Source organism: Microchirus variegatus (genome assembly GCF_963457635.1).
Source record: "Microchirus variegatus genome assembly, chromosome: 18".
In the NCBI taxonomy this organism is placed as follows: Eukaryota; Metazoa; Chordata; class Actinopteri; order Pleuronectiformes; family Soleidae; genus Microchirus; species Microchirus variegatus.
The window spans coordinates 3,363,375-3,378,433 of NC_139819.1; the positions used below are offsets into that span (position 1 = coordinate 3,363,375).

The following is a 15,059-nucleotide window of genomic DNA, read 5'->3' on the forward strand; positions in this document are numbered from 1 at the left end:
TCTGTCACTCACTCACTCATCCTGTCACTCACTCACTCAACCTGTCACTCACTCACTCACTCACTCACTCACTCACTCATCCTGTCACTCACTCACTCATTCACCTCACTCACTCTGTCACTCACTCACTCATCCTGTCACTCACTCACTCAACCTGTCACTCACTCACTCACTCACCTCACTCTTCCTGTCACTCACTCACTCACTCACTCACTTACTCACTCACTCTGTCACTCACTCACTCACTCACTTACTCTCTCTGTCATTCACTCACTCACACACCTCACTCATCCTGTCAGTCAGTCAGTCACTCACTCACTCACTCACCCTGTCACTCACTCACTCATTCACTCACTCACTCACTTACTCACTCATTCATTCACTCAGTCATGTGACCTGCCCTCAAAGCTGCTGTTGTTTTTAAATTTTATCCAACTTTTTATCACTTTTTTTCTTCCCTGACCTTTGACCTTTAACTCTCAGTCATGTTTTTATTATTTCTATAATAACATAATTATTGTATATTTTAAGCTGTTTTTGAATCAGTTTATATTCTGTATTAAAACATAGGCCTCACACACACACACACACACACACACACACACACACACACACACACACACACACACACACACACACACACACACACACACACACACACACACACACACACACACACACTTACACAGTGTGTAAACAGTACTGATTTCACAATAAAAGCCCGGTATAAACGTTCCCTCTTCATTTTCTTTTACGACGCTCTTAAACTGTTGACTTTGAACTGAAGCGTTGTTTTATTAGCTGCTGCTAATGTACACAGCATGAGCTAAAAGGGGGCGGAGTCTAACTCGACCGGGCCTCAGAGGGAAGCTTCGCGCAGTGAAGACGCGACGAAGATGACGATGACGTCGTCACAGTGACGTCATCGTCATCTTCATCACGTCTTCATTTTGATGGATATTCGTTCATCTACAAAAACAACACCTTTTAGAAAATGATGTCAAGAAAAAACAAAGATGAACGTGTTTTTTTCACAGTGTGTGAAGTCTCACACACACATGCACACAAAATATAATTTTATTCATAAATAATAAGAATAAGAATAATAAAAAAAAGGTTATTAGACTTGCAAAAAAAATGTTTTTAGTGTTGGGAGACAGTGGGAGACAGTCGAGCAGCATCCGGACTGGACCGTGCTGGTTCAGGATGTGTGTGCTTAGCTCCATTGAACAGAACTAAAGAGCAGAGAAGATCCTTTAATGCCACAGTAATCTGCTGCTGTCACACACACACACACACACACACACACAGAGGGAGGGGAGGGGGCGGAGTCAGGGCGGAGTCAGAGTTTAGGTGTTTAAATCAGCTCAGTAAATACACGGAATGTCCTTTAATGAAACATTAGTCCTGAAGAACAGCAGCAGAGAGAGAGAGAGAGAGAGTGTGTGTGTGTGTGAGAGAGAGAGAGAGAAAGAGAGAGAGAGCTCTAAAACAGTGAGCTTCTCTCTCTTCACCTTCACTGAGGCTGAGCTCTGGACTGTGGACTGTCTCTGTGTCTCATTGATCGATTATTGATCAGTGATCAGCTGAGGTGCATCTGCAGTGAGGTCAGAGGTCACGTGTCTCTGTGTCCTCAGGTGAGGACATGATGTCTGTGTGGACTTAATCTCGTCGTCTTCTTCTTCTTCTTCTTCTTCTTCTGCCGGAACCGCGTTTCATTTCATCCTCCGAGCATCTTCTTCATCACGATGTCTCCTCTGGTCTCGCGGCTTGTCCTCGCGCTCCTGTGCGGATGGACGTACCTGTGCCGCGGACACTGCGCGCTCCTGAGGACAGGCGCGAGCTCCGAGCGGAGGACAGTGGACAGACATCACGAGGACACACTGTTTCAGGACACGATGACTGAGCACATGCAGATGCTTTACGACAAATACACGCGCGCGGGATTTCCCTTCAGGGACGGGAACACGGTCCGGAGCTTCAAAGCGCACCGCGGTTCGTATGAGCACGCGCACACACACACACACACACACGTCCGAGTGAATGAGTGAATTAAATAAAGAACAGGAAAATGTTTTAATTCTTTTTAATTTCTTTTGTGAAAAGTTTTATTAATAGTTTGTTTTAAATAAAGTTTTTCAGCTTTGACTTTCAGTAAACTTAAAAACAGATTCGCTCACGTGCAGGTCATGTGCAGCGTTAGAGCGCCACCTGTTGATCAGTACTGAAAACGTGATGATGAACCTGTTTCACACACACACACACACACACACTTCACACCTTCACTTTCACGTAATCATCATCTGTCCTCCTCACACTGTTATGCCTGGTACTATACTGCCCCCTTGTGGTCGAGTGTCTGCACAACACAGTGTTTAAAGGCTGATTCCACCGAAATGATATAAATTATATATTATCTGTTTTTATTCTGAAGGTTTCTACCTCTGTGGATTTTAGTTTAGTTTTCTTTAGCAGCAGAACCAAATATTTACACATGAATTAACTTTATTTAAAGGTGCATTATGTAATAAACTGGCCATAAAATCCTCCTTATATGTCACACTCAGGAATAATGTTCGTATAACAAACTGAACTCAGCAAAAACAACAGTACAGACAAAATATTTGCATTAAAAAAAATATTTTGCAGACTGCAAATCATGTTTTGGTATGTGGCGCCACCTACCAAAACAATCATTGCAGTCAGTAGAGTCTCAGCTGCCGAGCAACCACGTGTTGCCAGTTACGTCAGAAAATAAAACCTAAAAGACCTCGGTATTTTGAATTTGAGTGTAGTAACCGTTTTTGGCCACATTCTTACATATGGCACCTTTAAAAAAGAACCTTCATCAGATCGTGGCAGATTAAACGTAGATTGTTTAAATGTTAATCTGATTGATTGTAATCAGATTTATGCTTCTTCTGCGTCTCAGGTTCCGTGGACAGGAAGCAGCTGCAGATCTTCAACCTCACGTCTCTCACCAAGTCTGAGGACGTCCTCTCTGCGACGCTTCATTTCTACGTCGCAGATCTTCACAACGCCACGCGGGGGTGCTGTGGTCGCCGCGGCCCGCGGGGACACACTCGCGTCCACGTGGCGATCTGGAGCTTCGGCTCCGTGGACGGCAAGCCGCGGACGCTGGGACAGTTCCACATGAACGTGTCCACGGCCTACAGAGACGTGGTGTCGTGGCACTGGAAGGACGTCACGGGCGCGGTCAACGAGGCCAAACGTCACGGCGAGCTGCTCATCGGCGTCGACGTGAAGAAGAAGCTGCTGTCGCGACGCTCGCCGTACATCCTGGTCTACGCCAACGACTCGGCCATTTCCGAGCCCGAGAGCGTGGTAGCTACGCTGCAGAGACACCGCGCAGTGGGCGGAGGAGACTCCGCCGGCTCCGCCCCGCACGGTTTCCTCAAACCGGGTCAACGTGAGCGGAACCAGACGGAACCGGAGCGGCGGTTGGCGACGCGCCGCAGACGCTCGGCCAACGCTCTGCTGCCGCTGCAGAACAACGAGCTCCCCGGACCCGAGTATCCGTACGAGACGACGGGCTGGGACGAGAGCAGTCCCTACGAACCCTACGAGAACAAACAGGGACGGCGGCCGCGCAAAAAGACGCGGAAGAACCAGCGGCACAAGGTTCCTCTGCTGCAGTTCGACGAACACACGATTAAAAAGGCGCGGAAGAAGCAGTGGATCGAGCCGAGGAACTGCGCGCGCAGATACCTGAAGGTCGACTTCGCCGACATCGGCTGGAGCGAGTGGATTATTTCACCGGAGTCGTTTGAGGCGTTCTACTGCTCTGGATCCTGTCAGTTCCCCATGCCCAAGGTGAGAGGTCACGACCCCAGGCCTGCCATGTTTAATCTGGTTACTATGGTTACTCTGGTTTAATCTGGTTACTATGGTTTCTCTGGTTTAATCTTCTTACTCTGGTTACTCCGTTTAATCTGGTTACTGTAGTTACACTGTTTAATTTGGTTACTCTGTTTAATCTGCTTACTCTAGTAACTCTGTTTAATCTGGTTACTGTGGTACACTGTTTAATTTGGTTAATCTGGTTACTCCGTGTAATCTGGTTAATCTGATTACTCTGTTTAATCTGGTTTCTCTGTTTAATCTGGTTACTCTGGTTAATATTCTGCAGTGAAACATCCGATGATGTTTGTGTGTAAAACTGCAGCTGTGAACGTTTTTGTCGACATAAGCACAAACGAACGAGCGCCTCCTGCTGGTGACGACGTGAAATCCCAGCAGCTGAGACTTAAAACGGTTTAAATGCTGACTTTGAAGTCAAAACAATAGTCCTGCCTGAGGCCTGAGGCTCCTCCCACTCTGTGATGTTAATAACTCTGCCAGGTCAAAGGTCAAAGCCTCAGGTGCTCCTCACAGGTCAGTGAGTGGGCGGAGCTCTGATCAGGTGACACACATCTGCGGGAAATGATCCACCTGCAGCTGCTCTGTGTGTGTGATTTGTGGATGACTAATCCGTCTTGTTTGCTCTTTTTGCTTCAGACTGTGAAGCCGTCGAATCACGCCACCATCCAGAGCATCGTGCGAGCGGTGGGCGTGGTCCCCGGGATCCCCGAGCCGTGCTGCGTCCCGGAGAAGATGTCCTCGCTGAGCATCCTCTTCTTTGACGAGGACAAGAACGTGGTGCTGAAGGTTTATCCAAACATGACGGTGGATTCCTGCGCCTGCAGATAGTTTCACCTTTTTCCTTTAAACTCCTCCTCCTGCTTCGCGTCCCCGGAGGTGGGCGGAGCCTGGTGTTTTTTACGCTGACGAGGACGCTGCTCACAGGTCGCGTCACTTTCCCTCATGGACGTTAAAGAGGAAAATGAAATATCCGTGATGTGATCAAAGCGACATTTCTGCATTTGTCAGAAACTTCTCACACCGAGAGACAAAAAACGCCGTGATCTCAGTCTGAAGTGGGCGGGGCGTCTGGGGTTGAGGGGGCGTGGTCAAACTCAGTCAGTGGTTTGCTCACACTTGCATGGTTTTGTTCCTGTGTTTGTGTATTTATGTCACTGTTCTTCACCGTCAGAGAAGTTATTGATTATATTCAGGAGACGGATGTTACAACTTTTTTTTTTACAAGAAAATAGTTCAGTGAGATTTAGTTTGAAGGATAAAACACTGATTATTTAAAACCTTCATCATTTTAGGGACGACTGACCTCGTTTTTCAAATAATCACTGTATTGTGAGCGCCCCCTGCTGCTGAAAACTATGTCAGTTTAAGTCTTCGATATCTACGTCACATGTTGACATCTTTATCTCACTGTTAGACTTTTCCAACAGGAAACTGAAGTTTGTAAAGCACTCACTCTCCCACACCAAACCCTATAGAGATAATCAGTGATTTTAGCTCGCGGGGACACAGGAGTTGCTGGTCTACTGCTGCCTCGTGTGGTCACTTTGTGTCACTGAGGTCAATCTGAGCAAAGGATTTCAAACACTGAAGTGACAAAATAAGACATTTGAACTTAGTGATGGAGGCAGCAGTGGATCAACAACTCCTGTGTGCTGTGATGTTAAAATCACTGATTTTCTCTATGGGGTTTGGTGTGGGAGAGTGAGTGGTTTGCAAACAGTTTTTCATCCATGTCTCCACTGATAGAGAGAGTCTGGTTGTCAGCAGCAGGGGGCGCTCACAGCACAGTCATTTCACATAATATAGCGTGGAAAAACCTGAACTAACCCTTTAAATCAGAGGACCAGTCATTTTGATTTTGTTTTTTTTTCTAAGATTCTTCAGTTAAATTTTTTTTCACTCATTGTTTTTGACTGACAATAGATTTTTTTTTTTTTTTTTTTAAATATAGACTAAAATATTTAGAAAAAAATATTCTATCGTTTTTATAAGATATATATATATATATATATATATAAAAAAAACATAAACCAGATTCTTTGATGAGCAGATTTTTTATTTTTATAAGTAAAAGAACAAATATGATGATGAATAAATAACGAAAAGTATTTTAACGGATCAGACGTCACATGATCAGGAAATGAAGTTTTCACAGGTCGGATCATGTTGGTTAAGCTAGTTTTGCTAACAAGTGAGTTACTGTAGACGGTTAGTTTCCCTGAGGCAGTGATGTCACATTACTGATGCTAACTACCATTAAACACAACTAACTAACTAGTTAACTCCTTCCTCATACATAAAATCATTGAAGTCACATGTCCACAGACACCAGCAGGGGGCAGCACTGTGTGTGTGAAGCTCTGAACTTTGAACTGGATTTCAAATTCATGACATGGAATTACAGCTCCAGGGGGCGCTCTAACTGAAGCTCTCTACATCCCAGTTCAGTGGGTGAGGGGGCGTGTCTTCTGAGACCAAAGGTCAACGCGTCCAAACTGGTGGATGTGGATGACATCACACTGATGTTGATGACATCACACTGAAGTGCCTTGTGATTGGTGGAGTTTTTATGGCACAAACACAAAAAAAGTTTGATTTATTCTAAAATGTATTTTCATACTTTCACTATTTTCATATTTCAGAGACATTTATTTTGTGTCGATAGATAAAAGCAGATGAAGTTTATATATATTTTGTACTGACACTTTTTTCTGTCCGTCATCATGGATGTTAGCGTTAGCGTTAGCGGCGGCGCTGCGGCCTCCTCTGGTTTCTATCTGACAGTAAAACTCCACAGGTTTTTTTTTTGTTTGTTTGTAAAATAAGCTTCATAAATATATTTGTATATGAAATGACTTTTTAACTCATCTATTTATTTTCTGTATGTTACATATCCCCGAGGAGGCGGGGCCTGAGGCGTTCGTCACTACTGAGGTGAAGGCGTTTGAAGCCCCGCCCCCTCTCTGACCCCCTGACCCTCCTCACAAAACATTCAAAGAAATAAATAAAATTATACAAGACGACAAAGATCAAGTTTTTTCTGTTTTTAAGAAGAACTGAAACTCTTCTCTCATTTATATTAAAAAAAAACAACAATGATATTTTAAAATATAATAGATTTATAGTTTTACTTTCACACAGAAAAGTGATTATTTACATTTTATATAAAGGTTCAGTGCGTGTTTCTAATGTGTGTACGTGGTTTGATTGTATTAACTGTGATTGTCTCAGTCTCTAGTTTTGGAACAGGATTCAAACACTTGTTGTGAGGCGACGATGGTGACCACTGCACCACCGCGTGACCTTGAACAGAATCGTCTTCTGCTTCTTTTCAAACATCTGTCCGATCTTCTCTGCTCCTCCAAACAGTCACATTGAGACACTTTAGAAGTCCACGTCCCAGCCCGAGAGCTCGTCAGGAGGACTGTCTTCATCTGGAGGATAAGTGTCAAAGTACCTGTGGTCCGTCGGTCCAGAGACCTGAAGAGGACGAGAAGACGAGGAACCAATCATCAGCTCAGTCCTGGACTCCAGGTATCAAATATTTACGTCGTGATATGTTCTCGTACGTTCTCCTATGTTCTCTTTCTGGTTCTCACAAGTTCTTGTAAGTTCTCGTACATTGTCGTACGTTTCTCGTCCACACTCACCTCTCTCTTCAGTGGAGACGATAAAGTTCTCACCTTCAGTCCTTCCCAGTTAAAACCATTAAACCACCTTCAGACACATGAAGAACATAAACATCAGAGTCAGAGAGAAAATATTCATGTGATAAATTTACTCGTCGGTTCTTCCATCACTCTTTTGGCTCTTTTTGTTTATCCACATGTTCACATAGAGCAGCAACATGTCTTATTGGAGTATTCCACTAGGGGGCACACCACAGAATTCAAGACATTTTAGAACAGCAAAAAATGTCCAGTGTGAACGTTGAGTGATGAACTTCAGCTTCTTAAATGTGAATTTAAGAAAGAAATCATTCAAACTGAATCATTTTGGTTTGTGGACACAAAAACAAGACATTTGAGAACATCATCATTTCCAGGTTTGACATTTTTACACAATATTTCTTCTGAACCAAAACACTTATCGATTAATGGACAAACTAGTCCCCAGATGAATGGACAAACGTCTCACCTGTGCTTCTTGATGTCGGTTATTCCATTTTTCAGGTTTCCCAGTCGCTCTGAGGGATTTCGTCTGTAAAGTTCAGCAGAGACAGAGACAAAGCATTGACCTACATTTCAAACGTTTCAAAGTTCAGGTAAATTCCAGGTGTTTTGATTTGTTTAAAGACTCAGTGAAGCTTCGTCCGACTCATCATCTCTGTAATCTGAGAATATCTCATAGATGATAAAATAACCTGCAGAGTTTTCGTATGAGGTCCTCTGGTCTCTTTGTGATCTTCTTGGGAAAGTCCATCTTCTCAATGCCCTTCAGGATGAAGGTGTAGGTCATCATCTGGTCCGTGCCACAGAACGGAGGACTGTGGGGCGAGGACAGGATTCTCTGTTTTTATATATGTCCACAAACCAAGTCAAAGTGAAGTGTGAGCTGCTGATGCACTGACCTGCCCGTCAGCAGCTCAAACACCAGGATGCCCAGAGACCAGAAGTCCACACTCAGGTTGTGGCCTTTGTTGAGGATGATCTCTGGAGCCACGTACTCTGGCGTCCCGCAGAAGGTCCACGTCTTCTGTCCACATCTGATCTTCTTCGCGAAACCAAAGTCGACCTGAGGACGAGGAGCCGATCAGTGGAAGAACCTTCAGAACTTCACCATGAAACACGAACGGAGATTCTTTTAAATCTGTCCAGACTCACCAGTTTGATGTATCCGTCCGTGTCCAGCATCAGGTTCTCCGGCTTCAGGTCTCTGTAGAGAACTCCTTTACGATGAAGGTAATCAAACGCTTCGGTGACGCAGGCCACGCAGAATTTGGCCGTGGATTCGTCAAAGCTGCCCCTGAAAACACGACAGGTACGTGTGAGCACAGGTGTAGGTTCAGATCCAGGTGTCGGTTCAGGTCCAGGTGTCGGTCCAGGTCCAGGTGTCTGTTCAGGTCCAGGTCCAGGTGTGAGTTACCTGTCTCTGAGCAGACTCCAGATCTCTCCGCCCAGACACGCCTCCAGCAGCATGTACACATATTTATTATCTTTAAACGTACGATAGAGTCTGAAAAAAAAACACACGGACACTTTAACCTTTCAATGAGTCAATGATGTAAACATAAACATTACCCATAATCCTCCACGATTTCTATCATTCATTTAAAGACTGACTTTACGACAAACGGCGAGCGAGCCTCAGCGAGGATCTTCCTCTCGGAGTGGATGTGTTCTTCCTGTCTGTTGTCCACCACGTGTTTCTTCTTGATGACCTTCAGCGCAAAGGTCACGTCTTTGTCCTTCACCTTCACCTGAACATTCAAAATACACCAAACACTAAATTACTGATTAAACGTTCGACCTAGATTTTTTTGCGATCGTACCAGTTCGACTCGTCCGAAACCTCCGACGCCGAGCGTAGCGACGGAGTCCAGGAGTTCGAAGGGTCGGGACGAAGGGAACGCAGACACCATGTCCTTCAGCTGGACGACGTCAGGAGGCAGCGGCTGACTCTGGTGACGAGACAGCGACTTCCTGTCGACGGTAGAAAAGAATCTTTAGTTGTAGCTTTATTGAAAACTGTTGGTCCACGGTTTCCGCTAATGATTTTCTGTGTTTGACAGTAGCAGCTTGTTCTCCTGAAACAACACTGTGTCTCTGCGCTGAGTTTCCTGGCTCTGCGTTCACCTGGCATGTCTCTTCTTGTCGTCGCGCTCCAGCGTCGCCACGTAGCCTTGCAGGTACTTCTGCAGCTCGTGGAACGTTCCCACCGTCTGATCGAATGTCCTGGAAAACAACAAACCACATTATTTCAACAGCAGATCCACCGGACTGGAGTGGAGTGGAGTGGAGTGGACCGGACCGGAGTCATGACCGAAAAAACAGCAACAAGAACTCACTCTCTGTCGATGACCAGACACTCCACACCGTTCTCATCTGCCACGATGTTTGCTGACCTGACGTCGTCACTGAAACACACACACACGCACACACACACATAAAATGTTATTTTATTGATCAGAATGAAATAAATAAACAATAAGAGAAGATTTGTACCTGATGAGAGCTTTCTCTCCAAAATAATCCCCTCTCTGCAGCGTGTTGATGGTCTGTGGCGTCTTGTGGCCGTCGGTCGTCTGCGTCACCTTCACCTGAACAACAACGTCATGACAGTGTGTTTATGTGTTCATGTTTTGATCGTTAAAAAGTGACACTAAGTGGAGCACGATGGCGTCGGTCGTGATCACGTGACCTCAGAACGAAGCCGCAGCTCTGAACGTGAACACAACAGCGGCCTCGTGTGTCCAGATCAGGTATCACACTCCTCCTCCTCCTCCTCCATGTGTCCTGTTTGACCTCTGTGACCTCTGCGTTTACCTTTCCCTGAGCGATGATGTAGAAGGTGCTGCCTTCCTCGCCCTCACGAATCACGCACTCTCCTTTATTGTAGTACTCCTGTAACCAGAGAGACAGACAGAGACAGAGGGGGCGGGGCTATCAGAGGTCACAACCGAAGCATCGACCCTCGCGCTCTGTGACCGGCGCCTCCTGCAGGAGCAGAGCTGAAGGTCGGTCGTGGATGACGTCACAGTTAATCACTGGAAACACCGATCGATCAATAACAAAATTATCCACTGCTGCCTCCATCACCAAGTTCAAATGTCTTATTTTGTCACTTCACTGTTTGAAATCCTTTGTTCACATTTGACCTCAGTGACACAAAGTGACCACAGGGGGCAGCAGTGGAGCAGCAGCTCATGTGTCCCTGTGAGCTAAAATCACTGATATTTTCATTTTTTCTGACTTACTCGTCCCCTGGTTTGAATAAACACTCTTTTGGTCGCTGGTTAAATCATTCTGGTGTGTTCTTGTCATCACAGGGATAAGACAGAATCTGCTGACTCACAGAAATGGGATGCGGCCTGATGGTAAATAATGTTTTAATGCTGAGGCTCAGAGACAGAACTCACCACCTCCAGACAGTCCACCATTTTACTGAGCTTCTCCTCGGGAAAGTTCTCCAGCAGAGGGACACTGTGAGTAGGAAAACAACCACACACACACACACACACACAGATATAAAGTCATTCTCAGCTGACAACAACAATGCTGAGATCGAGACAAATAGTGACCTGTGTGTTCTAAGCATCCACCAACAGACTGCCAAATAGTGAGATGTTCTAAGCATTCACCAACAGACTGCCAAATAGTGAGATGTTCGAAACATCCACCAACAGACTGCCAAATAGTGAGATGTTCGAAACATCAACCAACAGACTGCCAAATAGTGAGATGTTCGAAACATCCACCAACAGACTGCCAAATAGTGAGATGTTCGAAACATCCACCAACAGACTGCCAAATAGTGAGATGTTCGAAACATCCACAAACAGACTGCCAAATAGTGAGAAGTTTGAAACATCCACCAGCAGACTGCCAAATAGTGAGATGTTCGAAACATCCACCAACAGACTGCCAAATAGTGAGAAGTTTGAAACATCCACCAACAGACTGCCAAATAGTGAGATGTTGAAACATCAACCAGCAGACTGCCAAATAGTGAGATGTTCGAAACATCCACAAACAGACTGCCAAATAGTGAGATGTCGAAACATCCACCAGCAGACTGCCAAATAGTAAGATGTTCGAAACGTCCACAGACAGACTGCCAAATAGTGAGAAGTTTGAAACATCCACCAACAGACTGCCAAATAGTGAGATGTTCTAAACAGCCATCAACCGACTGCCAAATAGTGAGCTGTTGACAGGTGGTACAGTGAAGTTATAAGGAGGTCGAGAAACTTTAAATACATTCAAAACTTTATTAATGATCAATAATCCGAACATGCGAAGCTGCCGATCAATGGCTACAATCTGATGCTAACCTTCGTAAGAAGTTGCGATGCTGTTCTTGTCGCGTCTCTGCCGTCCTCCTCATGATGTTCTGAAACACCTCACGATCCAACGCCCACGTCCGAACATTATTCACCGCTGACGTGAAGAAAAAAAAACAAACATGTGAGATAAAGACGTGAACGTGTGACGTAGATATTGTAGACTTAAACTGACTATACTGGGGTTGACCCGGTGACCTCTCCTACAAAGGTCAAAGGTCACTTATCTACAAACAGGCACAAAGAACATTTACATGGAACGTGAAAGCTGTCACAACACTTTGACTGGTCGCGTTGATGATGTGATGACATCATCGCAACAATGTGGGCGTGGTTACCTCGTACTGACGCCGTCCGTGTGCAGTTGTACAGAATAGCTAACTCTCCAAATGTGGTCCAGACTGTTATCGATGTCAGCAGTTTGTTGTGTTGAAACACGTCCAACTTTCCATCTGCAAATTTGAAACCAGGACAATCAATAGTCTGTGTTTTAGGACAGGGACAGACAGAGAGACAGACAGAGAGACAGAGAGAGAGACAACAGAACAAACAAACAAACACAAAAGTAAAGTAAAGTGTATGTGTGTGTGTCTGTGTGTGTGTTGCAGCTGAAATATTTGATGTAAAACAAATAACAAATAAAGATAAACTTCTTCCATCTTTATCCTTAAATGATCTTCATTTTTGTGGCACAGGTTTAAACAGATGTAAACATGTTTAGACAGATTTAAACAGGTGTAAACAGGTTTAGACAGATGTAAACAGGTTTAAACAGGTGTAAACAGGTTTAGACAGATGTAAACAGGTTTAAACAGGTGTTAACAGGTTTAGACAGGTGTAAACAGATGTAAATAGATGCAAACAGGTTTAAAGAGATGTAAACAGGTGTAAACAGGTTTGAACAGATGTAAAAAGGTTTGAACAGATGTAAACAGGTTTAAACAGGTTTAGATAGATGTAAACACGTATAAACAGGTTTAAACAGATGTAAACAGGTTTAACCAGATTTAAACAGGTTTAACCAGATTTAAACAGGTTTAAAGAGCTGTAAACAGGTTGGAACAGATGTAAACAGGTTGAATTGTGTCTGAACAGGATGACTTTAGCGGTGAACGTACCTGCCAGGATGAACAGGTGGTTGCCCGGTTCCCCCTGCGTGATGACGTACTCCCCCTGCTGGTAGGAGCGCTCGTACATACACTCCACCATGTCTTTGAGCTGCTGCAGCTCCAGTCTCTTCAGGTACTGGTTCCTGTTGAGGGCGTCGGTGAGCAGCTTCTTCACACTGTCACACACACACACACACATTACAAATGTTATTGTTGGCTGTTTACTAACATTCCTGCGATGGATTTTAATCGTAAAAGGCGTTTTTGATCGTACGCAGTTTTAATCATATCTGAACGAACAGCGTAAAAACTTGACTTCCACTTCCTCTGTCTACATCTCTAACGCTCCTGATGCAGCTGAGGTGGGCGGAGCCTGAGGGCGGAGCCACCATAGCCTCACCTTGAGTCCTTTGGTACGCGTGTCTTCTCGAAGGAGAACTTGGGCAGAGCGCTGGAGTCGTAGGTTCTGGACGTGGGTTCTGCCGACACGCCGGCTTTGGCGCCTTTTCTCCTGTTGAGCGTCTCTTTGATGCGAACGCCGAGTTTGGGGCTGCTTTTCCCGCCAACGCCGGCTTTGACGGACGGAGGTCGTGAGGTCAGAGAGGCGGAGACTTCACCCTGACTCTTCATCGCCTCCTGCAGTTTGAGGAGCTGGTTGCTCTTGTTCTGCAGCTCGTCGCTCAGCTCGCTCAGAGCTTGCGTCTGATTGGCCAGAGTCTCCTTGAGGTTTCTGACCTGCTGGTCTTTGGCTAGAAGCTCCTCCTCCTTCCTCTTGACCTCCAGCTCCAGCTCGTCCACTCGTGCCCTCAGGACGTCGAGGCCGCCGGGATCTTTGAGGGCGGTGCCGTTAGAGGCCTCGGTTTGTTTGTAACACTTTGATTTCATTGACCCGTTCCCCATGACGTCACCTGAAGGTCTGCTCAGGTGATGGAGGACAAGAAAGAGGACGAAGGAGAGGAGGAAGAAGAAGCTGAGGTTTCAGACAAAGAGCTGACGCTGTGAAGAGAAGAAAGCAGAGAACAGATGATCACAAAGATTCTCCCCCATTTATTATTCAGGAGACAGGAAGTGTCACGTTACACTTCCTGTCTGTTTCCATGACGATGCTGCAAATACTCATTAAATATGATATGAAATAATTGTGTGTGTGTGTGTGAGAGAGAGAGAGAGAGAGAGAGTGGAGGAAAAAAATGTCAAAGTACAATTGTGTCTATTGTTGGACTGACTTCCCACACACACTCTCTCTCACAAACACACACACACACACATTCATGGTTGTGACGGAGTGAATGTCAGACTTTTCTCATGATTTTAATTCCGTCACAAACATGTTTACTATGATGTTTATTAAAGAATCTCTATGTCATTATTTCATATTTAACTTGTCACTGTTTATAAACCAGATTCACACGGTAATTTATTCATGTGTTCATCAGCTAAACACATGTAATGACGATGGAGATGATGAAGATGACGTACCTGCAACATGACGTACCTGCACCTCCTCTTCCTCCTCCTCTTCCTCCTCTTTCTTGGTCAGCAGGAAAATAGATGCAGGTCAAAGTTCTTTAAAAGAGATTTAAGAGACAAAACATCTGTTTACACATGATGAAGAGGAGGAGAGAAGAGAGAAGAGGAGAGGAAGAGAGGAGAAGAGAACACAAGAGAAGAGAGGAGGTCTGTCTGCTGTGATCTCATACTTCCTCCCTCCCTCTCTCTCCTGTGTGTGTGTGTGTGTGTGTGTGTGTTCTAACCAACAAAGTGAGGTCATTTTTACGGAGTGAGGACATTTTGTCCGGTCCTCACTTTGTTTTCATTGAAATCACTTCCTGAGGTTGCTATAACATGCTATACTCAATTTGTCAAAAAAAAAATAATAATTTGGACGACATAGGACGTGTTTCTCTAATTTTTGGCCAAAAAGTTTGGGTCAAATGTTTTTTTAAAATTTTGGGTCAAATTTTTTTTTTAAATTTTGGGTCAAATTTTTTTTGGAATTTTGGGTCAAAATTTTTTTGAAATTTTGGGTCAAAATTTTTTTTCAAATTTTTTTTTTACATTTTGGC

The 15,059-nt window shown here is 44.7% G+C and overlaps 2 protein-coding genes across 2 annotated transcripts; one reads left to right on the forward strand and one right to left on the reverse strand.

Moving 5' to 3' along the window:
- Nucleotides 1–1,748: 1,748 nt before the first annotated feature.
- On the forward strand, nucleotides 1,749–4,710 carry bmp3 (bone morphogenetic protein 3; the record flags this gene model as incomplete). Its single annotated transcript, XM_083905106.1, has 3 exons — nucleotides 1,749–1,995; nucleotides 2,933–3,834; nucleotides 4,519–4,710. 3 exons carry the CDS (start codon nucleotides 1,749–1,751, stop codon nucleotides 4,708–4,710), a joined length of 1,341 nt encoding a protein of 446 aa, XP_083761232.1.
- Nucleotides 4,711–7,086: 2,376 nt separating this feature from the next.
- Nucleotides 7,087–13,893, reverse strand: prkg2 (protein kinase cGMP-dependent 2; the record flags this gene model as incomplete). Its single annotated transcript, XM_083904442.1, has 18 exons — nucleotides 7,087–7,362; nucleotides 7,533–7,599; nucleotides 8,020–8,082; nucleotides 8,246–8,368; nucleotides 8,453–8,616; nucleotides 8,706–8,847; nucleotides 8,968–9,057; nucleotides 9,165–9,301; nucleotides 9,374–9,524; nucleotides 9,678–9,776; nucleotides 9,890–9,958; nucleotides 10,047–10,141; nucleotides 10,368–10,445; nucleotides 10,961–11,024; nucleotides 11,876–11,981; nucleotides 12,223–12,336; nucleotides 13,003–13,169; nucleotides 13,394–13,893. The coding sequence occupies 18 exons, from the start codon at nucleotides 13,891–13,893 to the stop codon at nucleotides 7,267–7,269; spliced, it is 2,325 nt and encodes a 774-aa protein (XP_083760568.1). The 3' UTR covers nucleotides 7,087–7,266.
- Nucleotides 13,894–15,059: the final 1,166 nt, after the last annotated feature.